Source organism: Urtica dioica, chromosome 5, assembly GCF_054948205.1.
Source record: "Urtica dioica subsp. dioica isolate 48M chromosome 5, U.dioica_male_clone48M_v1_H2, whole genome shotgun sequence".
Lineage (NCBI taxonomy): Eukaryota > Viridiplantae > Streptophyta > Magnoliopsida > Rosales > Urticaceae > Urtica > Urtica dioica.
This window is the reverse complement of record NC_142760.1, coordinates 36,147,761-36,175,249: the sequence shown is the minus strand read 5'-3', so window position 1 is coordinate 36,175,249 and position 27,489 is coordinate 36,147,761. Positions and strand designations below refer to the sequence as shown.

At 43.1% G+C, this 27,489-nt stretch overlaps 2 protein-coding genes across 2 annotated transcripts; both read left to right on the top strand.

The window, feature by feature from the left end:
- Window positions 1-341: 341 nt before the first annotated feature.
- LOC149398164 (peptidyl-prolyl cis-trans isomerase CYP37, chloroplastic-like) lies at window positions 342-27,489 on the top strand. The gene is made up of 10 exons (XM_089614487.1): window positions 342-477; window positions 653-741; window positions 1,716-1,862; window positions 2,022-2,129; window positions 2,309-2,358; window positions 18,812-18,911; window positions 25,043-25,096; window positions 26,365-26,520; window positions 26,604-26,726; window positions 27,310-27,489. Exons 1-10 carry the CDS (start codon window positions 342-344, stop codon window positions 27,358-27,360), a joined length of 1,014 nt encoding a protein of 337 aa, XP_089470613.1. The 3' UTR covers window positions 27,361-27,489.
- On the top strand, window positions 6,435-11,685 carry LOC149398165 (uncharacterized). The gene is made up of 3 exons (XM_089615255.1): window positions 6,435-6,876; window positions 8,256-8,383; window positions 9,590-11,685. The coding sequence occupies exon 3, from the start codon at window positions 9,832-9,834 to the stop codon at window positions 11,683-11,685; it is 1,854 nt and encodes a 617-aa protein (XP_089471381.1). The 5' UTR covers window positions 6,435-6,876; window positions 8,256-8,383; window positions 9,590-9,831.

Below are 27,489 nucleotides of genomic sequence, written 5' to 3'. Positions count from 1 at the left end.
AATAAACAGAAGTTGTAACGATTCAAATTCAATAGCAAAATCAGTCATATTTAGCTGCTTTGATTTTCAAAACCAGTCAATATTACACAATTAGGTTTACACATTACTATAATCTATTCCTAACTATAAGCCAATCGCCACTTTCTGTTTCACTTCACCCTTTTAATTTCATTCCATTTCAAACAAGACTGTCTCTAACGCAAACGTGCCTCATTCTCATCCGAAATTTTCCAATACCAAAATAAAAAATTAGCAAGAGATAGGATTGAGTTTATTTATTTATTTTATTATATGGATGAGACGCGCCAAAACCTCTTCTGATCAACTACCAAATTCCGTCCATGGCGTTTCCTTTATCCTCAGCTATTTTCTCTCCAAAGCTCGCTGTGACCAACAATGTCTCTGCTCCGAGATCGAACTCGCTGACCAATCGCTCTGTATTTTGCTTCAATGCGGTCCCAAGCAAAGAGCCGAGAAGTTCAGGCCGTTTCTTAGTCCCTTCGTTTTTCCAAAAGGTTTCTTTTACTTCGAAAGCCTAATGTGAAGACTATTCAGGTTGATATTGGTCTCTAGATTTCGACTTTTTTGGTAATTTGAGATTCGATTTGTTGTTGGATAATCTTTTCCCTTTTTTTATTTTAATCTTTTCTAGATTCACTTGAGGATATATCATACCTGCTAATAATCCCGCAGAGAAAGCCTTTTGGGACAATGGAAGGAAATGTGAAGAAAGCTTTAAAGGTACATATACCTCTAACCATCTAAGTACTGTTAAACAAATTACAGTAAAGCTCCGTTTGGAACCCCCGGAAAATAGGAGGGAAAGGAAAATTGAAATCCCTCCTATTTTACTTAGGTTGTTTAGATTGAGAAAAATAGGGTGGAAAAAAAAATATGATGGAAAATGCGAGAGAAAGTGTATAACTAAAATGAGAATTTCATTTTCCTTCGAAAATCAAATGGAAAATGAGAATGTCTCCAAATTTGTCTACGAGGGGATCACATTTGTGTGTCTCGTCCAGAGATCGAGCCAGAAAAGCTCAATAGGGGGCTTATTTGAAAAAAAAATATTTAGAAGGGCTAATTTAAAAAAAAAATCATGGTAAAAATGATTTTTTTTTTTAAAAATGAGTCAAATGTGTAAATTGTTAGGGTAAAAATGTAAAATTTTAAAAAAATTGGCAAAAAATGTAAATAAAAAACATTTGAGGGGGCTCATTAAAAAATATTCATGGTAAAAATGAAATTTTTTTTTTTAAATGTCAAAAGTGTAAATTTTTTAGGGTAAAAATGTAAAACTTTTAAAAAATGGGCAAAAAATGTAAATAAAAAAAATTAGGGGGCTAATTAAAAAAATTTCATGGTAAAAATGAAATTAAAAAAAATGGGTCAAAAGTGTAAATTTTTAGGGTAAAAAATGTAAAGCTTTTTTAAAAATGGGCAAAAAATGTAAATAAAGTTTTTTTTTTAGGGGGGTTGGAGAATCGTTACTTTGACGTCAATTTTCTCTCATATTTTCCATGACATTTTGATTTTTTCTATTATATTTTCTCATATTTTCATTTTCTCTATTATTTTTACTTTCTCTCTTATTTTCCGGATTCCAAACGGAGTCCAAGTATTTCCGTGTTTGATTGCCTTTTAGAAAGCCCATGCTTTTAGTTTGTCATGTTTAGCTGAGAGAACCGATGTTCGTGATTCAGATTTATGATTAGTATTTGATGCCAGGAGTGTTTTCTAATTGTGTAAATCCCTTCCTGTTTCGGATTGCAAAAGAGGAAAAGGATTCTATTTTGGCAAGTGTGCCTTCCGACGTGAAGGAAAAGGGTTCGACATTGTACACGTCGTTGATTGATGGAAAGGTATATTAAAGGTACTTTAATCAGAAGCTGAAGCATTATCTTTGAGAGTGAAATCATCAATGCATTAAAAAACATGTTAAAAAAAAAATCCCTCAAGTTGAAGTTATGGTTCACTTGAGAACCTATCAAAATGTCATGAATTTTCTCTTAATTACTTAGGGTGGATTACAAGCTCTAATTGAGTCTATCAAAGACAAAGACCCCGATAAAGTGTCGGTCAAACTTGCGGCTTCATTGGACACCATTGCCGAGCTTGAGCTGTTGCAGGTACGCAACAGTGTGGCTGCGAGTTTCACTGCAGTATATATATATATATATATATATATATATATATATATATATATATATATATATATATTTGGAGGTAGTTTGAAGATGTTAAGACTCTTTAGGTCATTATGTCTGTGGGTAAATAATTACTCGCCTTTTTATATTGTCTGCAACAGGCTCCCGGGTTGTCATTTCTTTTACCCGAGCAATACCAGAAATACCCAAGGTCAGTGTTAATGAATAATTTGTTTTTTCTTTCTAAAGAAAACTGTCAATATTGGTTATCACTTGAGGGATATTAAGAACTACAATTTCTAAACCTTTTCTGAAACAGAAAGGAAAAAGCTCTTTAGTGTCCCTATGTTCCATCTTCCCTCTTTGTATCTTAATGATTGCATTATCTAGCTCTAATATGTCAATTCCCGGATTGAGTCCTCGAGACTGAGATACCACAATCACCGGAAAAACCAGGGAACGAGCTCGTCGACGTCGTCAGAAGTAATAAGAGAAGAAGACACGAAGTTTTTACCCTGGTTCGGTCACAAACGACCTAGTCCAGCTTCCGATCACTACTATCAATGGAAATACAGATTACAACTGAGAATTGAAAAACCAGCAAAGAAAACCCTAGAATTATCCCCAAATCGAGTTTCTGAGATCAACTCGATTTTCTCTCTAATTCTCTCTTTCTTTCTCTAATTCAGACTCAGTGGAAAACATTCTAACTAAAATACAGCCTAACCAAACGCTATAAATAGACGTTTGGAGAAAGCTTAGCAAACAAGTCACCGTTGGATATGATCCAACGGTCACCCGCGTCAAAAACTGTTAAAACAGTTTTTAGCCGCTATGCTTCCTTGGCTTACACGTGTCCAATGCTGCGTTCAATTACAACAAATCTCCACCTTGAACACAGCATCTTCATATCATCTAATAGTGATCGGACCCAACCCTCTAAGGTTCTACTTCCTGGAACCCCTTGACATGCAATAACTTCAAGCAGTGCTCAAACTTGACACCTGGTAGAGCTAAAGTAAGCATGTCAGCATGGTTCTCTTCAGTTGAAACCTTGACCACCTTCACCTTCCCTGAGTTGACCACATCCCTGACGAAATGAAGCTTGACGTCTATGTGCTTTGACCTCTCATGGAATACTTGATGCTTGGCTAAGTGCAGGGCACTCTGACTATCACTGTGAATGATCACCTGGTCTTGTTTGAAGCCTAGCTCACTGACAAGACCTTTCATCCATAGTGCTTCCTTCACGGCTTCTGTGAGTGCCATGTATTCAGCCTCTGTGGTTGATAGGGCAACAACTGATTGTAGACAAGCTTTCCAGCTAACCACTCCACCACAAACTTTGAACACATAGCCTGTGATTGACTTTCTAGTATCAATGCTACCTGCATAGTCAGAATCAACAAAGCCTTCAACCTGCACAGTGTTAGTATTACAAGAGCCATACATAATACCATAATCAATAGACCCCTTTAAATATCTGAGAATCCATTTCACAGCATTCCAATGTTCCCTTCCAGGGTTAGCCATAAAACCTTGACACCAGACTGATAGCATAGGCTAGACCTGGCCTTGAGCAGATCATGGAGAACATTAGACTCCCCACTGCACTTGCATATGGCACCTTGGTCATGTAATTTTTATCCTCCAGAGTGACAGGTTGCTGAGATGTTGAGAGCTTGTAATGCTGAGGAATGGGAGTAGCAACATGCTTTGAGTGTGTCATCTCAAATCTCTCAAGGACTTTGGACAGGTAGCTTTTCTGAAAAAGGCACAATTTCTTGTCCTTTCTATTTCTGACAATCTCCATCCCTAAGATCCTTCTTGCAGGTCCTAGGTCTTTCATTTGAAACCTTTTCCTCAGCTGTTCCTTAAACCTGTTTACTTCATATTTATCTTGGCTCACAATTAGCATGTCATCCACATATAAAAGCAAATAAATCATGATTGACTTGTTCAGGCATTTGAAATAAACACACCAATCATACTCACTCCTATTGAAGCTATGATCAATCATAAATTTATCAAATTTTAGATACCACCGCCTAGGAGATTGCTTTAGTCCATATAAGGACTTATGTAGCAAGCAAACCTTGGTTTGTTTGTCACCAACTTCAAAGACTTCAGGTTGTTGCATGTAGATAACCTCATCAAGGTCTCCATAAAGGAAAGCTGTTTTAACATCCATCTGTTCTAATTCAAGATCAAAGTTAACAACTAAGGACAAGATAGTTTGAATAGACCTGTGTTTTACTACAGGAGAGTAAATCTCATTGTAATCAATGCCTTCAATTTGTGAGAACCCTTTGGCGACCAATCTGGCTTTGAACCTTGGAGCTTCAGTTCCTGGAATTCCTTCCTTTACTTTGAAGATCCACCTTGAGCCTATAATCTTCTTGTCCTTTGGCTTGTCCACCACAGTCCATGTCTCATTTTCCTTTAAGGATTTTAGTTCTTCTATCATGGCAGCCTTCCATGATTCCTTGTGCTTGCTGTGAATTGCTTCCTTGTAGTGTCTAGGCTCCTCCTCAAGGAGTTCTGAAGCTGTCATGAAGGCATAAGCAGTAAGATCATACCCAAACCTTTGTGTTGGCTTGGGCACCCTTCTTTCTCTATCTCTGACTAAGTTATAGTCAGTGATATCCTGAGGCTGTTCTTCAGGGTCTTCTTCATCACCATGCTCTTCATTTTCATGATGTTCAGGTGTCTCAGGCTGTTCTGAAAGATCTTGTTGAAGCTCCACTTGTGGTTGAGGTTGTGCATGTTCTTGAGTGTGATGCTCCACCTCAATCTCTGTAGCTTGCACTTCTTCTTGCTCCTCAAGAGGCTTGTCTGTCTCATCAGCTTTCCTACCCTGAAAATCATGTTCATTGAAGATAACATCTCTGCTTATAATACATTTCTTGTAACCATGTTCAAGGCACCACAACTTGTATCCTTTCACTCCCTCAGGGTATCCTATGAAGATACACTTTAGAGCTCTGGGATCAAGCTTTCCCTGCTTCACATGGGCATAGGCAGTACACCCAAACACCTTCAGGTTTGAGTAATCTGTCTTGTGATCAGACCACATTTCCATGGGAGTCTTTAGCTGCAAGGCACTTGATGGACACCTGTTTATCAAATAGCAAGCAGTTTTGACTGCCTCAGCCCAGAAAGTGCGAGGGAGTCTTGCATGTTGTAACATGCATCAAACTCTCTCCATTATGGTTCTGTTGAACCTTTCAGTAAGACCATTTTGCTGTGGTGTGTGAACCACAGTGTAGTGCCTTTGAATCCTTTCATTCCTGCAAAACTCAGTGAAAACATCAGCATAGAATTCAAGTCCATTATCAGTCCTCAAAGTTTTAACCTTCTTGCCAGTTTGGTTTTCAGTGATAGCTTTCCAGTTTTTGAAACTATCAAATGCTTCACTCTTGTGCTTGATGATGTAGACCCAAGTCCTCCCGGAATAATCATCAATAATGGACATATAGTATTTGTTCCCTCCATGGGAGTTGACCCTGGCTGGACCCCACACATCTGAGTGTATGTAGTCCAAGATTCCTTCAGTTCTGTGTGTACCCTTTGAGAACTTGTTCCTTATGGATTTACCATAGACACAATCCTCACAAAACACCAATTTTCCCAGCTTTGTCTCTCCAAAGCACCCTTTCTTGTTGAGTTCAATCAAACCTTTTTCACTAACATGGCCAAGTCTCAAATGCCAAAGACTTGCCATTTTATCCTTGTCAATAACATTCACAGCACCAACAAGAGTAGTAGCATTCAAGAAATATAGGCCGTTATGTCTATCACCTTCAAGAATCACCTTAGACCCCTTAGAAACAATTAAAACACCATTTTCAGACTTGAAAGTATAACCTTGGGATTCAAGGGTTCCGAGAGATATAAGATTTCTTTTAAGATCAGGTATATATCTAACATTAGTGATGGTTCTGATTGACCCATTTTGTAGTTTGATACGAATGTTACCTATCCCTTTCACCTTGCATGAGTCATCATTGCCGAGAAGAACAGACCCCCAAACTTGAGTCTGAAGATTCTGAAACCATTCCTTGTTTGGTGACATGTGGTAGGTTGTAAGATATCGAATTTTAATTATTATTTATGTAAATAATAATTATATGGTAAGGACTAAATTGTAAGGTTTTTGGACCCATTTGAGATAAAAATGAGAAAAGAGGGTCAAGTGGGAGTTTTTGGGAACTTTAGCATTTGTTCTTATCCTTGCCACATCATCATGGGCTAGAATTTTCTTCAAGTGATTTAAATCACTCGGCTAACCTTTGTGCCACACAAACAAACAAGAAAAAAAAAGATTAAATGCTATATAGGAGGATAAGTATACATTGCCACGTCATCAAGTTGGAGACTTATCTCCTTCATGGAGTAATATCCTTGCCCTGTCAAACACACCAAACGCACCAGGAGAAAAAAAAAAGAGAAGAGAAAAAAAAGAAGAAAGAAGAAGGAAGAGAGAGAGAGAGGGAACGCGAGGGAGAGAGAGAGAGAGAGATTGAGAGAGCGAGAGAGTGAGTGAAGGAGGAGAGTTTGAGGAGGAAGAAGAAGGTTGGCCGACAGCAAGCCACCGAGACCAAATCTCACGCGCGCGCTCGGACCGAGAGGAAGTGAGCCACCGCGAGCACGCCAAGGACGCCGGACCGAGAAAGACGCCGGGAAAAGAGGGAGTGAGCGCTGAGGAGACCCAATTTCATGAAGTAAGGTGAGAATTCGTTCTTGCCCTGTTTTGATTTTGAAGTTAGGGTTGGAATTTGGGGCTTCTCAATTATGAACGTGTTTGATACTCATTGAATTGGTTTGGTGCTCGAATTGGTGTTTTATGATCCTAAGAATCTTGATTTTGGATTAAATTCTGGGTTTTGGGTGTGTTAGTTGGCCGTGTGGTTGGCTGGAGATTTTGTGATGGTATGTTGAAGTTATTGTTGATGATTCGAGACTGTTAGTGTTGTGTTGGCTGGAATTGTTAAGCGTTTTGTTGTTGTGTTTTGGATCGAAATGATGTGAAATTGTTTGTGATGACGATTAGAATCTGAGAAGTGTGTTTATTAGGAATTTTGGTTATAGTGTGATATATGTTTTTTTTTTCAGATTTGTTATAGAGTTATTAAGTCGTTTTTGTTGCGAGTTTCTCGTCGAGAGTTAGGCTCGGTTTAGGTAGGCTGAACAGGGCTCGGGGCAGCGGCTCGGGACGGCGAGGAGGCTGTCCAAAGTTTAGCGGAGGTGCTGCGCGAACGACGACGAGACAGAGCCGGACAGCGAGGTTGTCGACTCGGTGATTTGAGACGTCTCCGAGTGGTTAGGGCGAGTCGGGGTTTGTCCCGAGTCTCGACTCGTGCTAGTATGAACCTGGAATTAAGTTGTGCGAGTGCTCGAGTTAGTACGTTATTATTATTATGTTTTATAGTCAAACCCGTTTGATATATGTTGTTAAGAAAAAATAAATTAGTATGTTATCATTATTAAACTCGTTGATTATTCAAATAATTATTTAGTATTCTTATTTACTTAAGTATTAAAAATCGAGTTCGACTATAAGCTCGACTCTTTTAATTTGGAAAAAAAAAGAATATCAACGAGAAATGTTTTATTTACGCACGAAAATAGAAATAAAAGAACGGTTCGACTACGAACCGAGGGTTCTGTTATTTCATAAACATTTTATTAAATCGAATCCAAGATTATTTATATATGGTTAGATATTTAAAATAAACGACTTGGTTTATTTTAAATGAAAGGTTTTTACGTTCTTTTCTTTTAGTTTCGACTTCGGGAACCTATTCTAAGCAGTGGGTCTTGCCCAGTCAAAAGAATAGGTGGTCGAATAGTATGTGACGTTTCCTAGCTTAAGTCAGAGAAGTTATGTCAAGATCTTATTATCTTTAGGCATCGATTCTTTTTTGCATCTCTGTTATGTTCTCATGTGTTCTTGATTGCTCATGTTTGAGACGCTCTGAGTAGCGTGACTAGGAGGACGTTTGAATACGTTCCTTATGAGCTTTCTTTCCAGTAGAAGTATGTACGTTAGTATGCCGAGGGATGAGATACTGAATACGCTCCATGTTCGATCTTCCTCTTCTATAGATAAGTCCAGATTGCTACAAGGATAGCAGTGAGCGTAAAGATATTACGTGGACGAAGCTACGTGAAGTAAAGAAAGGACTCTTTCTGTTGGAAGAGAAGGATTCAGGATTCGAAAGAATCGTATCCAGGTAAGTAGAAACATTTCAACTGTATCACAAAAACAATGTGTTGTGTGTGCTGCTTATGTGCTTGCATTTACATGATATGATATGTGATTGTTACATTTATTGCATTTGCATTCATGTGCATCTCATCTAAAAATGGAAAAGAGTTTTACGAGAAACGAGGTTTTTCGAAAGAAGGATGTGTGTTGTGGATCGTCCATGAATGGTTGGCTAGCTCCTAGGATCGGGGAGTTAGCTACAACTTCGCGAGATAGGATCGGTCTCACGAAGGATCGGGTCATTTGAATAGTTCTGGGAACCTTATGACTTCGATGAGCGGACCGTATGTAGTACTGGGTACCTTATGGTCACGTCGGACCATTTGAATAGTGCTGGGCACCTTATGGTTGCGACCTCCGGGCTATATGTCATAGTGCTGGGCACCTTACAGCTGCGGCGTTAGTCATGCATGTATGCGAGAGGACCTGAGTGAACTGTTTACAACACACACCTTGCGCGCAATTAAGAAGAGATTTAAGAAGAAGAAAAGATGAGAAAAACTTGCTTGAGTTTTTAAAGTGAAAATCATATCATATGCATTGTTTCTGCTTACTGGGCGTTAGCTCATTCGTTTTTGTGATACAGGTGAGGGATGTGATTAAAAGATGTTTATACGGTAGCGGGTTGACTGGCGAGCGCTTCCACGTAGATGAGACTTCGTATATGGGCTATTTTGACCTGATGGGCCTAATAAGAAATCGTTTTGAATAATGTTTTGTGAAAGTGGTTATGTTTTGCGAAGTTTGTTTAAGACCTAGAGGTCAAGTAGATTGTTTCTTTCACTATGTCGTTTATGCATGTAGACTTTAAGTCAAAACGATGGTGTTGTGTGTAGATACGAAAGGTTTGTCATGACGTCGTGTCGTTTATGTTTAAAAAAAAAAAAAAATTCCACGTGTTTTCATTTAAATAAACGACTCGTCAGGGCGTGACAAAAGTTTGGTATCAGAGCCCAGGTCAAAATAAATCGATTCTGTAGACTGTCCATATACGAGTACCGTCGAATGGAGACGCGCCGTCAACCATGTAAGTTGTTTATGAACTTTGATTATAGCTTGCTCTTTAGTTTAGTGTGATAGCTTGAGTAAGTGTTGTACTTGCGTGAAGCTTGGAAGAATCTTTTTACCTTGTTGTCTAAGACTTCGAGATACGCTTCTTATACGTGAATAGGGTTTGATTGAAGAACTATGGCCGAGGGTGGAGGACCTAGTTCTGGCGGAGGAGCAGAAACACGCCCAGCTGAGCGAGATCGTGTTGAACGACTCGCTGCAATTGTTGAGAGGTTTCTGGAGCGGGATCTGAGACGCGCGGCTTAGGCGCGAGAACCTCCACCGAGACCTGATGCCTTGGAGACGGCTGGAGAAAGGTTCCAGAGGTTGAATCCTCTAACGTTTGAAGGTGGTGCGGACCCGATGGCGGCTGAAAATTGGATTCGAACTGTGGAAAGAATGTTCGACTACGCAAGGGTTCCTAATGAGGCCAAGGTCTCATGCGCGGTCTTTTATCTGAGGGATAATGCGGGCTATTGGTGGGATACGATGGTCCGGGTGCACGACCTTACCGCCATGACATGGAACGCATTCAAAGAGTTGTTCGAGACTAAGTATGTCACTAAAGCAGCTCGAGCAGCCAAGAAAAATGAGTTCATGAATCTGAAGCAGCGCGACATGTCAGTCGATGAATATGTGCGAAAGTTTGAGGAGTTGTCTCGCTTTGCGCCACACATGGTCTGCACTGAAGGGTTGAAGGTTGAGCACTTCGTGGAAGGGCTGAGGTCGGAGATTTTTAGAGATGTCTACGTTGGCGAGACTGAAGGTATGACTTATTCTTCAGTTGTTCTGAGAGCTTCGAAGGCTGAAATATCATTGAAGAAAATCGAAGAAGAGCGGAAAGAAAATGAGGCAAAGAGAAGGGCGGCCAAAGAAAAGGAAGCACTGGAGAAAGGAAATCGATCGGGTTTCAAGCCAAACTACTCGCAAAATAGAGGGGGCCAGCAACCTTGGAATACTGGTAATAAGAAACGAAACCAGGAGGTTCAAGCTCAAGGGCGAGGGCAGAATCAAGGCAGATGGGAGACAAAACGCTTCAAGGGCAATAACCAAGGCCAGTCATTTACCCCTGCAACCCCAAAACCCAAATGTCCAAAGTGTGGAAGGTATCATTTTGGAGTTTGCATGGACGGACCCGGAGCGTGCTACAACTGTGGGAAGATGGGACATTTTGCAAAGGACTGCACCACCAAGCCGAAGGAAGATCAAAATGTGAGAGCCAAAGTCTTTGCAATGACCCAAGAGGAAGCTGATGCGAATCCTTCTGTTGTGTCAGGTACGATGTTAATATGCGGCATCCTTGCATATACATTACTTGACTCTGGAGCTTCACATTCATTCATATCAACGAAGTATGCTAGGAAGTTAGAAAACCCATTAGATAAGCTATATGTGCGCTATAGTGTCTCGACCCCATCAGGAGAGTTGCTTAACTCGAACGAAGTACTTCATAATTGCTTTGTTATGGTGGATGGGAGAGAGTTATATGTGAATTTGGTCGTGCTAAACATGCAAGACTATGATATGATCCTAGGAATGGATTGGTTGTCTGAACACTATGCCTCCATAGACTGTAGAAAGAAGATAGTGACGTTTAGTCCACCCAATCAGGAGGAGTTCTCGTATATCGGGGACACTAATAAAGTAAGGATGCCTCTCGTCTCAGCAATGAAGGCGCGTAGGCTGTTGGACGGGGGATGTGTGGGATTCCTAGCTAGTGTGGTAGACTCCGAAGCTAAACCACAGGTTGATCCAGCTGATGTTCCTATTGTTAGAGATTTCTTGGACGTTTTTCCTGAGGAGTTGCCTGGATTACCACCGGATAGAGAAATCGAGTTCGTTATTGACTTGATTCCCGGAACTGCTCCTATATCCAAAACTCCGTACCGGATGGCTCCAGTAGAGTTAAAGGAACTCAAGGTTCAGTTACAAGAGCTGCTGGACAAAGGCTTTATTCGTCCTAGTTTTTCTCCGTGGGGAGCTCCGGTCTTGTTTGTCAAGAAGAAAGACGGAACGATGCGGCTGTGCATGGACTATAGAGAACTTAACAAGGTCACCATTAAGAACAAGTACCCACTACCAAGGATCGACGATTTGTTCGATCAATTGCAAGGAGCTGTGTTATTTTCAAAGATTGATTTGAGGAGTGGCTATCATCAGCTGAAGATGTCCCGAAAACGGCATTTAGGACAAGATATGGGCACTACGAGTTCTTAGTTATGTCGTTTGGATTGACGAACGCCCCTGCTGCCTTCATGGATCTGATGAACCGAGTCTTCAAGGAGTTCTTGGACAAGTTTGTCATAGTCTTCATTGATGATATCCTTATATATTCTCGCACGAAGGAAGAACACTCAGAGCATTTGAAGCTTGTTTTGGAAAGATTGAGAGAGAATCAGCTCTATGCGAAGTTTAAGAAATGCGAATTTTGGATTGAGCATGTAGCGTTTCTTGGACATGTTGTCTCAAAGGAAGGGATTTCTGTGGATCCCTCTAAAGTCGAAGCGGTTAGCAAGTGGCCTCAACCTAAAAGCGCTACCGAAATTCGTAGTTTCTTGGGTCTCGCAGGTTACTATCGGAGATTCGTACAAGGATTTGCGAAGTTATCTTCACCTCTTACACGTTTGACTCGCAAGAACATAAAGTTTCAGTGGTCTGAAGCTTGTGAGAAGAGCTTTGAAGAGCTAAAGCAACGGTTAGTATCAGCACCCATACTTACCATTCCGGTACCATCGCAAGGATTTGTGATATACACGGATGCTTCTAAGTATGGATTGGGGTGTGTGCTGATGCAAGAAGGCAAAGTCATCGCGTATGCTTCGCGTCAACTCAAGGAGTATGAGCAGAACTACCCAACTCACGACTTGGAATTAGCAGCAGTAGTGTTTGCTTTAAAGCTCTGGAGGCACTATCTCTATGGTGAGAAGTGTGAAATTTACACCGACCACAAAAGTTTGAAGTACTTTTTCACGCAAAAGGAGTTGAACATGCGACAAAGGCGATGGCTGGAACTGGGAAAGGACTACGATTGTGTGATTAACTATCACCCTGGAAAAGCAAATGTCGTAGCCGACGCATTGAGTAGAAGAATGACAGGGGAGGTTGCGGCCTTAATCGTAACTCAAAAGCCATTGAGGATGGATATGCAGCGGTTTGAGTTGGAAATCGTTCATGAAGGGAATGTTGCAAGACTAATGGCTATGTCTTTGCAACCTACATTGCTAGAAATGATTAAGCAGCGACAGTTTTCGGATCCTTATTTGGAAAAGATACGCACTGAAGTGGGCGCTCAGAAAAGAATGGATTTCCAAGTGTCCTCGGATGAAGTAATAAGGTTCCACACAAGGCTTTGTGTTCTAGAGGACGATGATTTGAAGAAGGAGATTCTTACCGAAGCTCATAAAACGCCATATTCTGTTCATCCAGGTACGACAAAGATGTATAAGGATTTGAAGTTGCACTACTGGTGGCCTGGAATGAAGAATGATGTGGTGAAATTTGTTGAGCAATGCCTAACTTGTCAGCGAATAAAGGCGGAACATCAACGACCTGCCGGAACCTTGCAACCATTAAGGATTCCTTAGTGGAAGTGGGAGGAAATCACTATGGATTTTGTAGTTGGACTTCCGAAGACCAGGGAAGGACACGATGCTATATGGGTTATTGTCGATCGACTCACGAAATCAGCGCATTTTCTTCCTGTTCGGACAACGTACACGATGGATAAGTACGCTGAGTTGTACATCAAGGAGATAGTAAGGCTCCATGGCGTGCCATCATCTATTATATCGGACAGAGATTCCCGATTTACCTCGATGTTTTGGAAGAGTCTTCATAGAGCTTTGGGAACAAAGTTATCTTTTAGTACAGCTTTTCACCCACAGACGGACGGGCAATCAGAAAGGACTATCCAAACCCTGGAAGATATGTTGAGAGCGTGCGTGATGGACTTCCAGAAGTCGTGGAATACATATCTACCTCTGATAGAGTTTACGTACAATAACAGCTACCATTCAACGATCAGCATGGCGCCGTATGAGGCACTGTACGGAAGGAAGTGCAGATCTCCAGTCCATTGGGATGAAGTTGGAGAACAAAAGTTTCTTGGACCTGAGCTTGTGCAGAAGACTAGGGAAGCTGTTGAAAGAATTCGAGGTAGAATGTTAACAGCTCAAAGTCGTCAAAAGAGCTATGCAGATAAACGGCGACGGAAACTCGAGTTCAGTGTCGGAGACAAGGTATTTCTCAAAGTCTCACCCACGAAAGGTATCATGAGATTTGGGAAAAAGGGAAAGTTGAGCCCAAGATTCATAGGTCCTTTTGAGATTCTAGAAAGGGTTGGAGAGGTTGCATACATGTTAGCACTCCCTCCAAATCTGTCAACTGTTCATAACGTGTTTCACGTTTCCATGCTAAAGAAGTATGTGTCAGACGTTTCTCACGTGCTGGAGGAGGAACCTGTTGATCTACAGGTGGATTTGAGTTATGAGGAACTCCCAGTTAAAATCCTCGATAAGAAGGAGAAGGCACTAAGGAATAAGACAATTCAGCTTGTGAAAGTGCTTTGGAGAAATCATTCAAGTGAGGAAGCTACATGGGAACGAGAAGATGAAATGAAGCTCAAGTATCCAGGTCTGTTTGAAGAATGAAATTTCGAGGACGAAATTTTTATAAGGAGGGAAGGATGTAAGATATCGAATTTTAATTATTATTTATGTAAATAATAATTATATGGTAAGGACTAAATTGTAAGGTTTTTGGACCCATTTGAGATAAAAATGAGAAAAGAGGGTCAAGTGGGAGTTTTTGGGAACTTTAGCATTTGTTCTTATCCTTGCCACATCATCATGGGCTAGAATTTTCTTCAAGTGATTTAAATCACTCGGCCAACCCTTGTGCCACACAAACAAACAAGAAAAAAAAAGATTAAATGCTATATAGGAGGATAAGTATACATTGCCACGTCATCAAGTTGGAGACTTATCTCCTTCATGGAGTAATATCCTTGCCCTGTCAAACACACCAAACGCACCAGGAGAAAAAAAAAAGAGAAGAGAAAAAAAAGAAGAAAGAAGAAGGAAGAGAGAGAGAGAGAGGGAACGCGAGGGAGAGAGAGAGAGAGAGATTGAGAGAGCGAGAGAGTGAGTGAAGGAGGAGAGTTTGAGGAGGAAGAAGAAGGTTGGCCGACAGCAAGCCACCGAGACCAAATCTCACGCGCGCGCTCGGACCGAGAGGAAGTGAGCCACCGCGAGCACGCCAAGGACGCCGGACCGAGAAAGACGCCGGGAAAAGAGGGAGTGAGCGCTGAGGAGACCCAATTTCATGAAGTAAGGTGAGAATTCGTTCTTGCCCTGTTTTGATTTTGAAGTTAGGGTTGGAATTTGGGGCTTCTCAATTATGAACGTGTTTGATACTCATTGAATTGGTTTGGTGCTCGAATTGGTGTTTTATGATCCTAAGAATCTTGATTTTGGATTAAATTCTGGGTTTTGGGTGTGTTAGTTGGCCGTGTGGTTGGCTGGAGATTTTGTGATGGTATGTTGAAGTTATTGTTGATGATTCGAGACTGTTAGTGTTGTGTTGGCTGGAATTGTTAAGCGTTTTGTTGTTGTGTTTTGGATCGAAATGATGTGAAATTGTTTGTGATGACGATTAGAATCTGAGAAGTGTGTTTATTAGGAATTTTGGTTATAGTGTGATATATGTTTTTTTTTCAGATTTGTTATAGAGTTATTAAGTCGTTTTTGTTGCGAGTTTCTCGTCGAGAGTTAGGCTCGGTTTAGGTAGGCTGAACAGGGCTCGGGGCAGCGGCTCGGGACGGCGAGGAGGCTGTCCAAAGTTTAGCGGAGGTGCTGCGCGAGCGACGACGAGACAGAGCCGGACAGCGAGGTTGTCGACTCGGTGATTTGAGACGTCTCTGAGTGGTTAGGGCGAGTCGGGGTTTGTCCCGAGTCTCGACTCGTGCTAGTATGAACCTGGAATTAAGTTGTGCGAGTGCTCGAGTTAGTACGTTATTATTATTATGTTTTATAGTCAAACCCGTTTGATATATGTTGTTAAGAAAAAATAAATTAGTATGTTATCATTATTAAACTCGTTGATTATTCAAATAATTATTTAGTATTCTTATTTACTTAAGTATTAAAAATCGAGTTCGACTATAAGCTCGACTCTTTTAATTTGGAAAAAAAAAAAGAATATCAATGAGAAATGTTTTATTTACGCACGAAAATAGAAATAAAAGAACGGTTCGACTACGAACCGAGGGTTCTGTTATTTCATAAACATTTTATTAAATCGAATCCAAGATTATTTATATATGGTTAGATATTTAAAATAAACGACTTGGTTTATTTTAAATGAAAGGTTTTTACGTTCTTTTCTTTTAGTTTCGACTTCGGGAACCTATTCTAAGCAGTGGGTCTTGCCCAGTCAAAAGAATAGGTGGTCGAATAGTATGTGACATTTCCTAGCTTAAGTCAGAGAAGTTATGTCAAGATCTTATTATCTTTAGGCATCGATTCTTTTTTGCATCTCTGTTATGTTCTCATGTGTTCTTGATTGCTCGTGTTTGAGACGCTCTGAGTAGCGTGACTAGGAGGACGTTTGAATACGTTCCTTATGAGCTTTCTTTCCAGTAGAAGTATGTACGTTAGTATGCCGAGGGATGAGATACTGAATACGCTCCATGTTCGATCTTCCTCTTCTATAGATAAGTCCAGATTGCTACAAGGATAGCAGTGAGCGTAAAGATATTACGTGGACGAAGCTACGTGAAGTAAAGAAATGACTCTTTCTGTTGGAAGAGAAGGATTCAGGATTCGAAAGAATCGTATCCAGGTAAGTAGAAACATTTCAACTGTATCACAAAAACAATGTGTTGTGTGTGCTGCTTATGTGCTTGCATTTACATGATATGATATGTGATTGTTACATTTATTGCATTTGCATTCATGTGCATCTCATCTAAAAATGGAAAAGAGTTTTACGAGAAACGAGGTTTTTCGAAAGAAGGATGTGTGTTGTGGATCGTCCATGAATGGTTGGCTAGCTCCTAGGATCGGGGAGTTAGCTACAACTTCGCGAGATAGGATCGGTCTCACGAAGGATCGGGTCATTTGAATAGTTCTGGGAACCTTATGACTTTGATGAGCGGACCGTATGTAGTACTGGGTACCTTATGGTCACGTCGGACCATTTGAATAGTGCTGGGCACCTTATGGTTGCGACCTCCGGGCTGTATGTCATAGTGCTGGGCACCTTACAGCTGCGGCGTTAGTCATGCATGTATGCGAGAGGACCTGAGTGAACTGTTTACAACACACACCTTGCGCGCAATTAAGAAGAGATTTAAGAAGAAGAAAAGATGAGAAAAACTTGCTTGAGTTTTTAAAGTGAAAATCATATCATATGCATTGTTTCTGCTTACTGGGCGTTAGCTCATTCGTTTTTGTGATACAAGTGAGGGATGTGATTAAAAGATGTTTATACGGTAGCGGGTTGACTGGCGAGCGCTTCCACGTAGATGAGACTTCGTATATGGGCTATTTTGACCTGATGGGCCTAATAAGAAATCGTTTTGAATAATGTTTTGTGAAAGTGGTTATGTTTTGCGAAGTCTGTTTAAGACCTAGAGGTCAAGTAGATTGTTTCTTTCACTATGTCGTTTATGCATGTAGACTTTAAGTCAAAACGATGGTGTTGTGTGTAGATACGAAAGGTTTGTCATGACGTCGTGTCGTTTATGTTTAAAAAAAAAAAAAAAAAATTCCACGTGTTTTCATTTAAATAAACGACTCGTCGGGGCGTGACATAGGTGCAACCACTGTCAAGAACCCAAACATCTTTGGCTCCTTCTTTAGATATGGTGAGGGCTTCAGCACTGTCATATCCTTGCTCAGCAACAGTCACATTTCCTTGCTTGTTGAAGGTCTTGTCATGATCCGGGCAATCTTTCTTCATATGCCCTTGCTTGTGGCAGTGGTAGCATTTGTATTGAAAAGGTTATGAAGAATCTCCTTTTGCCTTTCCCTTGTCTTTGTTCTTGGACTTGGAGGACTTCTTGGATTTGCCTTGCACATTGAGACCTTCAGCGGTCTGTTTCCTGTCGGGCTTAGACTCCAATTCCTTGGCCTTCAAGGCAACCTGAACATCTTCAAGAGAAAGAGTTTCTCTTCCATACTTCAGGGCATCAACCAATGAGGAGTAAGATCTTGGAAGGGCATTCAGAATCATGACTGCCTGATCTTGATCCTTGATAACTTCTTCAAGATTTGCCAGATCAAGGATGATCTTGTTGAAGTCATCAAGACTTTCGGAGATAGGCTTATCTTCTTGAATCTTGAAAGAATGAAGCTTCCCCTTCAGGTAGATGAGATTGGAGAGAGACTTTGTCATGTACAAAGACTCGAGCTTTGACCAGATTCCTGATGCAGTTTTATCCGACGACACTTCACGCAAGACTTTGTCTCCGAGATGGAGAATTAGCGTACTGAACGCCATGTCGAGGATATCTTGCTTCTCAGGAGCGGATAACGAGTCTGGTAGCCCTTTATCTCCTTGCAGCGCCTTCGCAATCTTCATCTGATCCATCAGTGCCTTCATTCGAGTACGCCATAGCGAGAAATCGCCTTTCCCATCAAAGCGATCCACTTCGATACGCCTTAGACTCATTTTCTTTTATGTCGATTGTTGAGATGGCTCTGATACCAATTGTTATGTCAATTCCCGGATTGAGTCCTCGAGACTGAGATACCACAATCACCGGAAAAACCAGGGAACGAGCTCGTCGACGTCGTCAGAAGAAATAACCCATATCGAGTTTCTGAGATCAACTCGATTTTCTCTCTAATTCTCTCTTTCTTTCTCTAATTCAGACTCAGTGGAAAACGTTCTAACTAAAACACAGCCCAACCAAACGCTATAAATAGACGTTTGGAGAAAGCTTAGCAAACAAGTCACTGTTGGATATGATCCAATGGTCACCTGCGTCAAAAACTGTTAAAACAGTTTTTAGCCGCTATGCTTCCTTGGCTTACACGTGTCCAATGCTGCGTTCAATTACAACAAGCTCTGTCGGACCTTCAATGTTTTGTGATTTGAGACAGTTATGTCTTACTACTGAACCTCATGAAAATACCCAAACTATAGTTGTCTTTCCCGATCCGAGTCAGCCAGTTATGCTTTTGGGGCTTGTACACAATAAGTTATTAGAGACCTGTGCATACAATTTGTGTAGCTCAACATCAATTTCGATACATATCAACGGCACTGTATTAGTCTTTATGATATCAGGGACGCCATAGATAGAATATCAATATACCTCTCCTCTAGTGATTTCTAGGCTATCAGGTAGAGGAGTTGTAGAATTCACGATCGCGAAAGGAGATGGTTCGTCGTTTTCGCCAGAAGCTGGTGAACCAAGAAAAACCGCCAAACTACAGGTATTGCTAAACCAGCGTTTCTTCGGTGACGAATTACCGTTTTAAAAAAATTGTTGATGCTCAGAAATAATCAAGATATTAAAAAAAATGCTCTCTCCTCTCTCCTCTCTTTTTTCTCTCTTCTCCCTGGTCGTCCTAATTTTGCCTCCTCACGATGACAAAATCCAAGGCTCAGCAGCTCTTCTCTAGTTTCTTATCTGAATCTAAATCCTTCTCTTTGGATTTAGGCAAAGATGGAAATTTCGTTAAGATAGTGGAGAGGATGGGACCTCATTTTTATTCACTATTCATTCCCAGAATCGCAGCTTCTTGGTTGTGTGACATCCTGTCATCAGCTCTCGGAACTGCTCACCTTTCCAAGTTCAGAAGAAAGTTTTCAGGCAACTAGTTTTCGGTCATCGTCGACTTTCCTGAGAACCGCCGAGAAAGGTGTCTTCGCATTCTCAAGATCGCTCACGGTGATTCGCGCGCTATTCTGGTTCCCGAAGGAAAATCCTTGTGGGGCAGGAAATGCATGTTAGGCGCCCTCAGTTCTATCCTCAACTCTTGGAGCGATCTCAATAGATCCCGCCGCCTTTCTCCTCTTCCTCGCCCGGTCATCCCAACAAAGTCTTTTGCTGCGGCCGTTTCGAACGCCTCTCCGGTCGCGCCTGGAATCCTTGGTCATGCTCCCCATCTTCCTCTCAAAGCCTCGGCCTCTCGCCCCTCGGTCCCGAAATCACCTCTGCCTCCGGGGCCCCCGGATTTCCTTTTCAATTCTTCTCTCGTATCTGTCCTTATACCCCTTTCGGGGGTGACAAAGCTTTGCTTTGGTGTCACGGAATCGAGGAGAAGGAGCGACTGTTAAGTCTTAGAGAAGTTTACATCGATAGTTCGAGAGTAGCTCGTCTCTCCTCTTGGAATCATAGTGATCATCTCGAAGAACACCATTTTCCGGCGTCAAACTGTCGGATCGGAATTTCAGGGCTCCCTCCTGACTTTTGGTTGCGCGAGAACTTTGACATGATCGGTGATCTCTGCGGGGGCATGTCCGGTATTGCTTGCTGTACCAAGAAGTTCTCTATTCTTAAATTCGCCAAAATTAAAGAGAACGGACCACCATCAGGCCTAATCCCGCATAGCATGTCCCTGGATTTCAATGGAAGCCTCCTGGATATTCCTCTGTTTCGTATTTCTGATGGAGGTCCAGGCCCGTGCTACCCGAATCCGGATCCCAAGCAGTCTCTCTGCTCTGGAACATGCGTGCATGAGACTCCTTTGCTCTCATTGGCCAGAAATAAAGAGCCAAATATTTCTGACCCTGGGGATTCGCTGGTTCCCGAGAAGATGGATTATCACGCCTCCTCATCCAATTTATGTTCTCCTCGTAAGCTGAAAAGTTATGCCTCTTCCAAGGTTTAAACCTTTTTCGGCTGGTGGGTCCCCCTCTATTGATGGTTCATTAAAGAATTCTTCTGAGTTTAATGCTCAGCCTGGGCCTTTTTTATCTGGCGCTTCTCTTGCCCCCTTTCCCCCAAGGTCCAATCATATTTCGGCTGGTGGGCCCCCCTCTAATGATGGTTCATTAAAGAACTCTTCCGAGTTTAATGTTCAGTCTGGGCCTATTAATTTCGGGCCAATTACTGGCAGATCTCCTCTGCTCTCTTCCTCTGGGCCTCATCCTTTTTCTGCTGGGCCCAAAGACCCCTGTTCCTCCAGCCCATCTATCCTTCACAAGCAGCCTGCTTCCTCTGAGGCTCCAGACCACTCTAAGGACCTGGCTATCTCTCTAGGTTTGCTAATTTCTTCTTCTCAAAGCAACAAGAGTTTGCAATCGACCAAATCCTCGAAATGTCGGCCTAAAATTCGTTCTGCCTTCACCTCTAGTTCGATTGAAAAATGGGACGACCTTTGTAGAGCTAATTCTCGGGTTCAGTCCAAACCCCAAGGTTACACCAGCGAACCTGATCTGGAAAATGTGTCTCGGGACGATGGAAAATTCGCGATCAAGTATCTCCGGAAATCAAGAAGAGTGCCCGTTAGGAAGTCTGCTTCTCCTCGCCGGTCTTTCGATCTCGATGCCGAATCCAGTAACGAGGACCCTCTGGAACAGCTCGAAGGAGACTCTTCTCGTGAAGAAAATTCTTCCGAGGAGGAGTCTTTCTCCTCTAGCTCCGACGACCCGATCAGCCCGCATCCGCCCTCGAAGGAGTGGCTAGGCTTCTCGATGGGGATCTCCTCCCCTCCCCCGAGGCCCCTAAACCGTCGTCCCTCCTCGCGCGAAGGAAAAAGAGAGAACTCAAGAACCTCGAGTTCAACATGGAATTCAGCTCCGCCGTCCAAAAGGGGAAACCTGCAGCCAAATGAAGATCCTCTCTTGGAATATTCGGGGCTCTAGATCCCCGGACAAGCGTAACGCAATCAAAGCGCTTATCGGCAAAGTATCTCCTGACCTCGTGGTTCTCCAGGAAATCAAACGAGAATCGGTGATTAGGGGCTTTATCTGAAGTATTTGGAGTTCCCGCTTCAAAGAATGGATTCTTCTCCCGGCTGTCGGTACGGCAGGTGGCGTCCTCGTGGTTTGGGATTCCCGGAGGTTGTCGGTTTCCGATAATCTCGTCGGCGAGTTCTCCGTCTCGATCAGCGTCAACTCTGGAGAAAGAGTGGTGGTTCTCCGGAGTCTACGGGCCGTGTTCCGGTGCGGATAGACAGCGCTTCTGGGATGAGTTAGCAGGGCTGTCCGCCATCTGCGGAAACGATTGGTGCATCGCAGGGGACTTTAACATCACGAGGTTTCAAGAGGAGCGATCCAGCCCTTCCCGTGCGAGAAGGGGCATGTCCGATTTCAACGACCTCATTGCCGATTTGAGCCTCGACGATCCCCCTCTCAAAAACGCTTCGTTCACGTGGTCCTCCTTCCGCACGTCCCCCATGTGTTGTCGCCTCGACCGGTTCCTTCTCGGTAGCGGTTGGAAGTCTCTTTTTCCTTACGGAGACCAAGAGGCCCTCCTCCATCGGGTTTCCGATCATTCGGCGATATCTTTCTCCACCACCCCCCCGTCTTGGGGTCCTGCTCCCTTCCGCTTTGATAACCGCTGGCTCGACGACCCCTCTTTCCGGGATATGGTGAAGTCCCGCTGGTCCGATCTCAACCTTCTTCACCTAGGTTGGGAAGGTCATGCATTCATGCACAAATTACACATTCTCAAGGGTCACATTCGGGCTTGGGCAGCGGCGAACAAAGAACAGTCCAAAGGTATCAAGCACGCGTCGGAGACTCGCCTTTAGTTGATCGACCGTCTAGAAGGGGGACCGGACTGGTCTGAGGATCTCCGGCGCGAACGCTCCGAGCTTAAAGGCACTCTCAAGGAATTTAGCCTCTAGGAAAATAGGAAGCTTCATCTTTCCTCGAAGATCACTTGGGCTAAAGAAGGAGACGTCAATTCCAAATTTTTCCATTTGCTAATGAATTCAAGGAAAGCCAAAAATGGGTTTTGGAAATTGGAGAAAAATGACGGTGCGGTTACCGACGACCCCGATGAGATCGTCTGCGGGATCAATGGTTTCTTTTCCTCTTTGTTCCGGGCGGATCCGGTCAGCGATCTCGATGACAGAGGTATTCAGTGGCATCCCATTTCGGCCGAGAGTAGTAGAGATCTGATCGCCCCTTTTTCTGAGAAAGAAATCAAAACGGCTTTGTCTAGCTTGGCGCGCGATAAGTCCCCGGGCGCGGATGGCTTCTCCATGGCCTTCTATCAAGACTTTTGGGAGGTTTTGAAGGCCGATATTATCTCAGTCTTCTCCGATTTTTGGTATAACGGAGTCATCAATCATAGAGTCAACGAGACTCACCTCTGCTCGATCCCCAAAAAAGTGGAGTCGAGGAGAGTCGCTGATTTTCGACTGATAAGTTTGATCTCGAGTCTGTACAAACTCATTTCTAAAGTCCTCTGCAATCGCATTCGTGAGATCATGTGGGAAACGGTGGCAGAGGAACAAGCTGCCTTCGTGGAAGGCCGCCATATGTCCGACCTTATTCTGATCGCCAACGAGGCGGTTGAGGCTGTCTCCAAAAAAGGCGTGGAAGGAGTGGTTCTCAAGCTTGACCTCGAGAAGGCTTATGATAGAGTGAATTGGGGTTTTCTCGATTTTGTGCTAGCCAAGAAGGGGTTCGACTTTCGCTGGAGAAAGTGGATTTCCGGCTGCCTCTCTATCTCGGTTTTAGTGAACGGTAAGCCCCGTGAAAGATCTTTTGTTCTAGAGCGCTTAGGCAGGGCGACCCGTTGTCTCCCTTCCTTTTTACACTGGTCGCTGACGTCCTCTCTAGGATGATCTCTCGGGACTGTGGTTCGGGCTCGTTCACTCCTCTTTACATCGGAGCGGAAAGGCTGCCTATCTCTCATCTTCAATTTGCGGACGATACTCTCGTCTTCGGTCATAACTCGCCGGATAATTGGTCTCAGCTCTACGGCACGGTCAAGGACTTCTGCGACGTTTCCGGTTTGAAGGTCAATCTCCCTAAAAGTTCCTTCGTCGGTATCAACATTTCTGCTCCTTCCGTCGCGGCCTTGACTGGTAGTTTCGGGTGCAAATCGGAGAGCTGGCCGATCATTTACCTTGGAGCCCCGCTAGGGGGAAATCCCAGAGCTAAGGACTTTTGGGATCCCGTTGTTGCAAAAGTGGCCAAACGTCTCTCCGGTTGGCAGCGTGGTTTTCTCTCGAAAGAGGGTAAGTTGGTTCTCATCAAGGCAGTGCTTTCGACCATTCCGAACCACTTCTTGTCCATCTTTCGTATGCCTAAGGGGATTTGCGAGAATATTGAGAAGTTGAGAGAGATTTTATCTGGGATGGCTACGAAGATGCCAAGGGGGTCCACTCGGTGTCTTGGGATTTGTGTTGTCTCCCGAAAGATAAGGGAGGTTTAGGACTTGGTAGAATTGAAGATAAGAACTCTAGATTCCTTGCAAAGTGGTTTTGGCGGTTCCCGAAGGAGTCCGATTCCCTCTGGCATCGAACTATCAAGGCTATTCACGGCCTCAAGGATAATGGTTTCGACCCCGGGCTCGCCTTTTCTTCCACGTACCGAAGCCCCTGGAAATCGGTCTATTCGGTTAGAGACTCTTTCTTTTCTCGGGTAAGTTGGAAAGTTCACGACGGCTCGCTGGTTCGTTTTTGGAAAGATGTTTGGCTCTTTGATTCTCCCCTCGAAGAAAAGTTCCCTGGTTTGGCCAGAATTTGCCCCTCCTTATCTGAAAAGATTGGTTTTTTCGTCACGCCGGACCCGTCTAAACCTGGGAAGGCCTTTTGGGATTTCAAGCTCTCCAGGAATCTTTCTTCGAGGGAAATCGACGAAGTTTCCGTCCTCCTACCTAAGCTTGAGAACATCAAGATTTCGAATGGGATGACGGATCGCCGAGTTTGGCTCGATAACACCGAGGATTTTTTTCGGTTAAATCCATGTCTTCTAGCATCTCCCTTTCTTCGGCTCGTCCCGCGTGGCCCTTTGCTGATTTGGTTTGGAAAGCTAAAGTCCCGTCGAAAGTCCATGTCTTTGGATGGCTCCTCGTCTCCAATAAGCTTAGCACGGAAGATGTTATTCAGCGTCGCAGCCCTTTGAAGTCTTGCTTTCCGTCTCGCTGTTCTCTCTGTTGTTGCGCCGTGGAGAATCGCGCTCATTTGTTTAGAGATTGCAGCTTCGCTTCTAGAGTTTGGTACAAGATTTGCTCCTCCCTCTCCGTGGTTGTCCCCCCTCAAGTTGGTGTTCCTTTTGAGGATTTCAGTCTTTGGTTTGGCTCGGTGGGCAAAGATATAAGATCACGGTTTGGTTTCAAGGCCATCTTTTTCGCTGTTTGCTGTTCCATTTGGAAGTTACGGAATAAATGTATCTTTGAAGATGCCGTTGTTTGCTTCGACAGTTTTTGGGACTCCCTCTTCCGGACCATAGGTTTTTGGCTCGCGACCCTTAATTCCGATTTTAGTTCTTTCAGCCTCTCGGATCTTTCCATAGATTGGCCTAGTGTATTCTAGTTTGTACTTTGCTTCTTCATAGTAGAAGCTTTCTTTTTTCCTTTTTTCAATTTTATTTTGAGTTTTCTCCTAAAAAAAAAGGAAAAAAAAAAATTGTTGATGCTTTTTTACCATCCCAATGATAGGTCGTAATAGACGGTTATTCAGCACCGTTAACTGCCGGGAATTTCGCAAAGCTGGTAAGGTAGTTGAACGTGTCACGGGCCGACTTTTTTCTGCGGAATTCTACACCCGTGCGGCCCCAAGACTTTCCCAGTCGAGGCCAGCCTACCTTTCCTCGGTCTTCTTCATGAAAACCTTCGCGCACTTTGTGCTCACGGACACGGATATCCTGACGGGAACTACGTCCGAAGAGTCTCGCTCCCAGCAACTAGAACTGCATCCCAGTGCCGAGGCTTGCCCGAGCAATGCCTCGCTAACACTCGCCCCGTTACTAGGTTCCCTCGCGTCACCTCGGCCAATCCCGCATTAGCGCTCTCCCGCGTGACTCTCCACTCGGTTGCGTGTGCGATGCCTTAGCCAAGATCAAGTCATCATCCGTTCCCTTCGCGATGGGCTATCGTATGTCTCTCCCGAGTAGGTGTACATGGGACTTAGGGCGGCACCCGCACCCAAACTCCTTTTCTCCGACAACCCGCCTCACAACTCATGCGAGTGGATGTCCGAAGGAGCAACATGACTCACAGCCTAGCCCTTATCCTTATGATATCCACATGTTTCGCTCTTGCCATGCGTTTTTAGGCTGCAAGTCCCGCGAATAGAGTCAGACCTCAGACTCCTCGCGTTAGGAGCATTCCTACCGTTTGTGGACCGGGAATGTCCATTCGATGATTAATCCGACTCCCCTGGGGTCGACACTGAAAACCTGGGAATCTCTCTGGAATAACCACCGTGTGGGATAGAGGGTGCGCAGTACTGCCTCCATGGCAATACTGGTCCGAGCTTATCCCAACTCGAACGACACACTAGTCCACTTCGACTATGTATGCCCGCCCCGCGTGCCTCCCTCTTCGGCACACAGGAAGCTCACTTCAGTCACTGAGACTGTCGGGTGGTGGAGAGCTTTACACCAAGGTACCTCGAATAGAGACCGTCAACATCCTACCGTCCAACTTGTGCTGACTCCCGTGAGTGACCGGGTCTTTGCCTTCGACTTCCATCCGAGGTCCCCCTTAGACTTCCTTAAGGAGATTTCCATCCGTGCGGGACGTTTGCCCATGCTTGGCACACGTTTCCCGCCCGTCTCGGGCCCCCAGCGGCCTCCCGACCGGTCGGCTCCCGGACGACCGTAACAGAACGTCACTTCGGCCTCAATGGATCATTTGTATTTTTAGCACACCAATTCGTCCATATTGTGTATAAATTTCATGCTTGTTTGTTCGAATACATTTAAATTTTGCAAGGACCTGCATTCACGTTAGATGTTATGGAATTCACAATTCTTCAGGTGATCGATGGTACATACAATGGATCGAAACTCAACTTCACAGAACAAGCCATTCTCTCGGATGGGATAGATAAGAGCAAAGGAATCAGTGTTCCCTTGGAAATAATGCCATCCGGGCAATTCGAGCCTTTATACCGAACCCCATTGAATGTTCAGGTATGTCCATATATAATAACAAGATACTGTAATTTTATTTTATTCCAAGGAATGATATTTTTCTCTGTATCTTTCGTGTGAAGGACGGTGAATTGCCAGTTCTACCCCTATCTGTTTACGGAGCAGTGGTCATGGCTCACAGTGAAGCCTCAGAGGAGTACTCATCGCCAAACCAGTTTTTCTTCTATCTGTATGATAAGAGAAATGCAAGTCCAATTTCTGCATGCGTATATTCAGGAAATAGTTTATTCTGGTCAAACTTTCCGGTATTGTCGGTGTCATCAAGTACATGACATGTGACATTTTCATACAAATAAAAAAGAGATCAAAGAATAATTTATTATTTCATGCTTGTTTGCATAAACATCATGCCCTACAGAAAAAAATGGCCATGTTTTACCTTTCGATAAATCGTTTTACAAAGTTTAGATTTAATAATGTACTACCTTCTCTCAAGCATATACTTTTCGATGAATTGCAATTTCTCTTTAGAATAATGAACAGAAAAACATTGTTTGGCATTTTTATAGGCCGGATTAGGAGGGACTGTCATTTGATGGACAATTTTCAGTTTTTGGGTATGTCATTTTTTACTTTTTTTTTTAAGGCAGCTTTGCTGCAATGGGGATTGAACTCACGACCTCCATACAAGAGGTGATGTGGAATTACCACTAGGCTATCCTAGGTACCACTCATTTTTTACTTCTTTAGAGACCTATCTCACATAACTCAATATATTTTTATTTCATTGCATCATATGTACATATTATTTATGTTTATTTTTCACAGATATACAACAGTTGGGAGAGAAATTCTTCCACAGATAAAGACGGGACATAATACAATCTGCAAAGCTTGTGGAAGGGGAAGATCGCCTCATATTGCCCAATGAGAGCTGATTTTATCTTCTCTCTACAAATTAGAACCACAAAATCAATTCTTTATAGTTTATATATCTTTTTTTTTTTT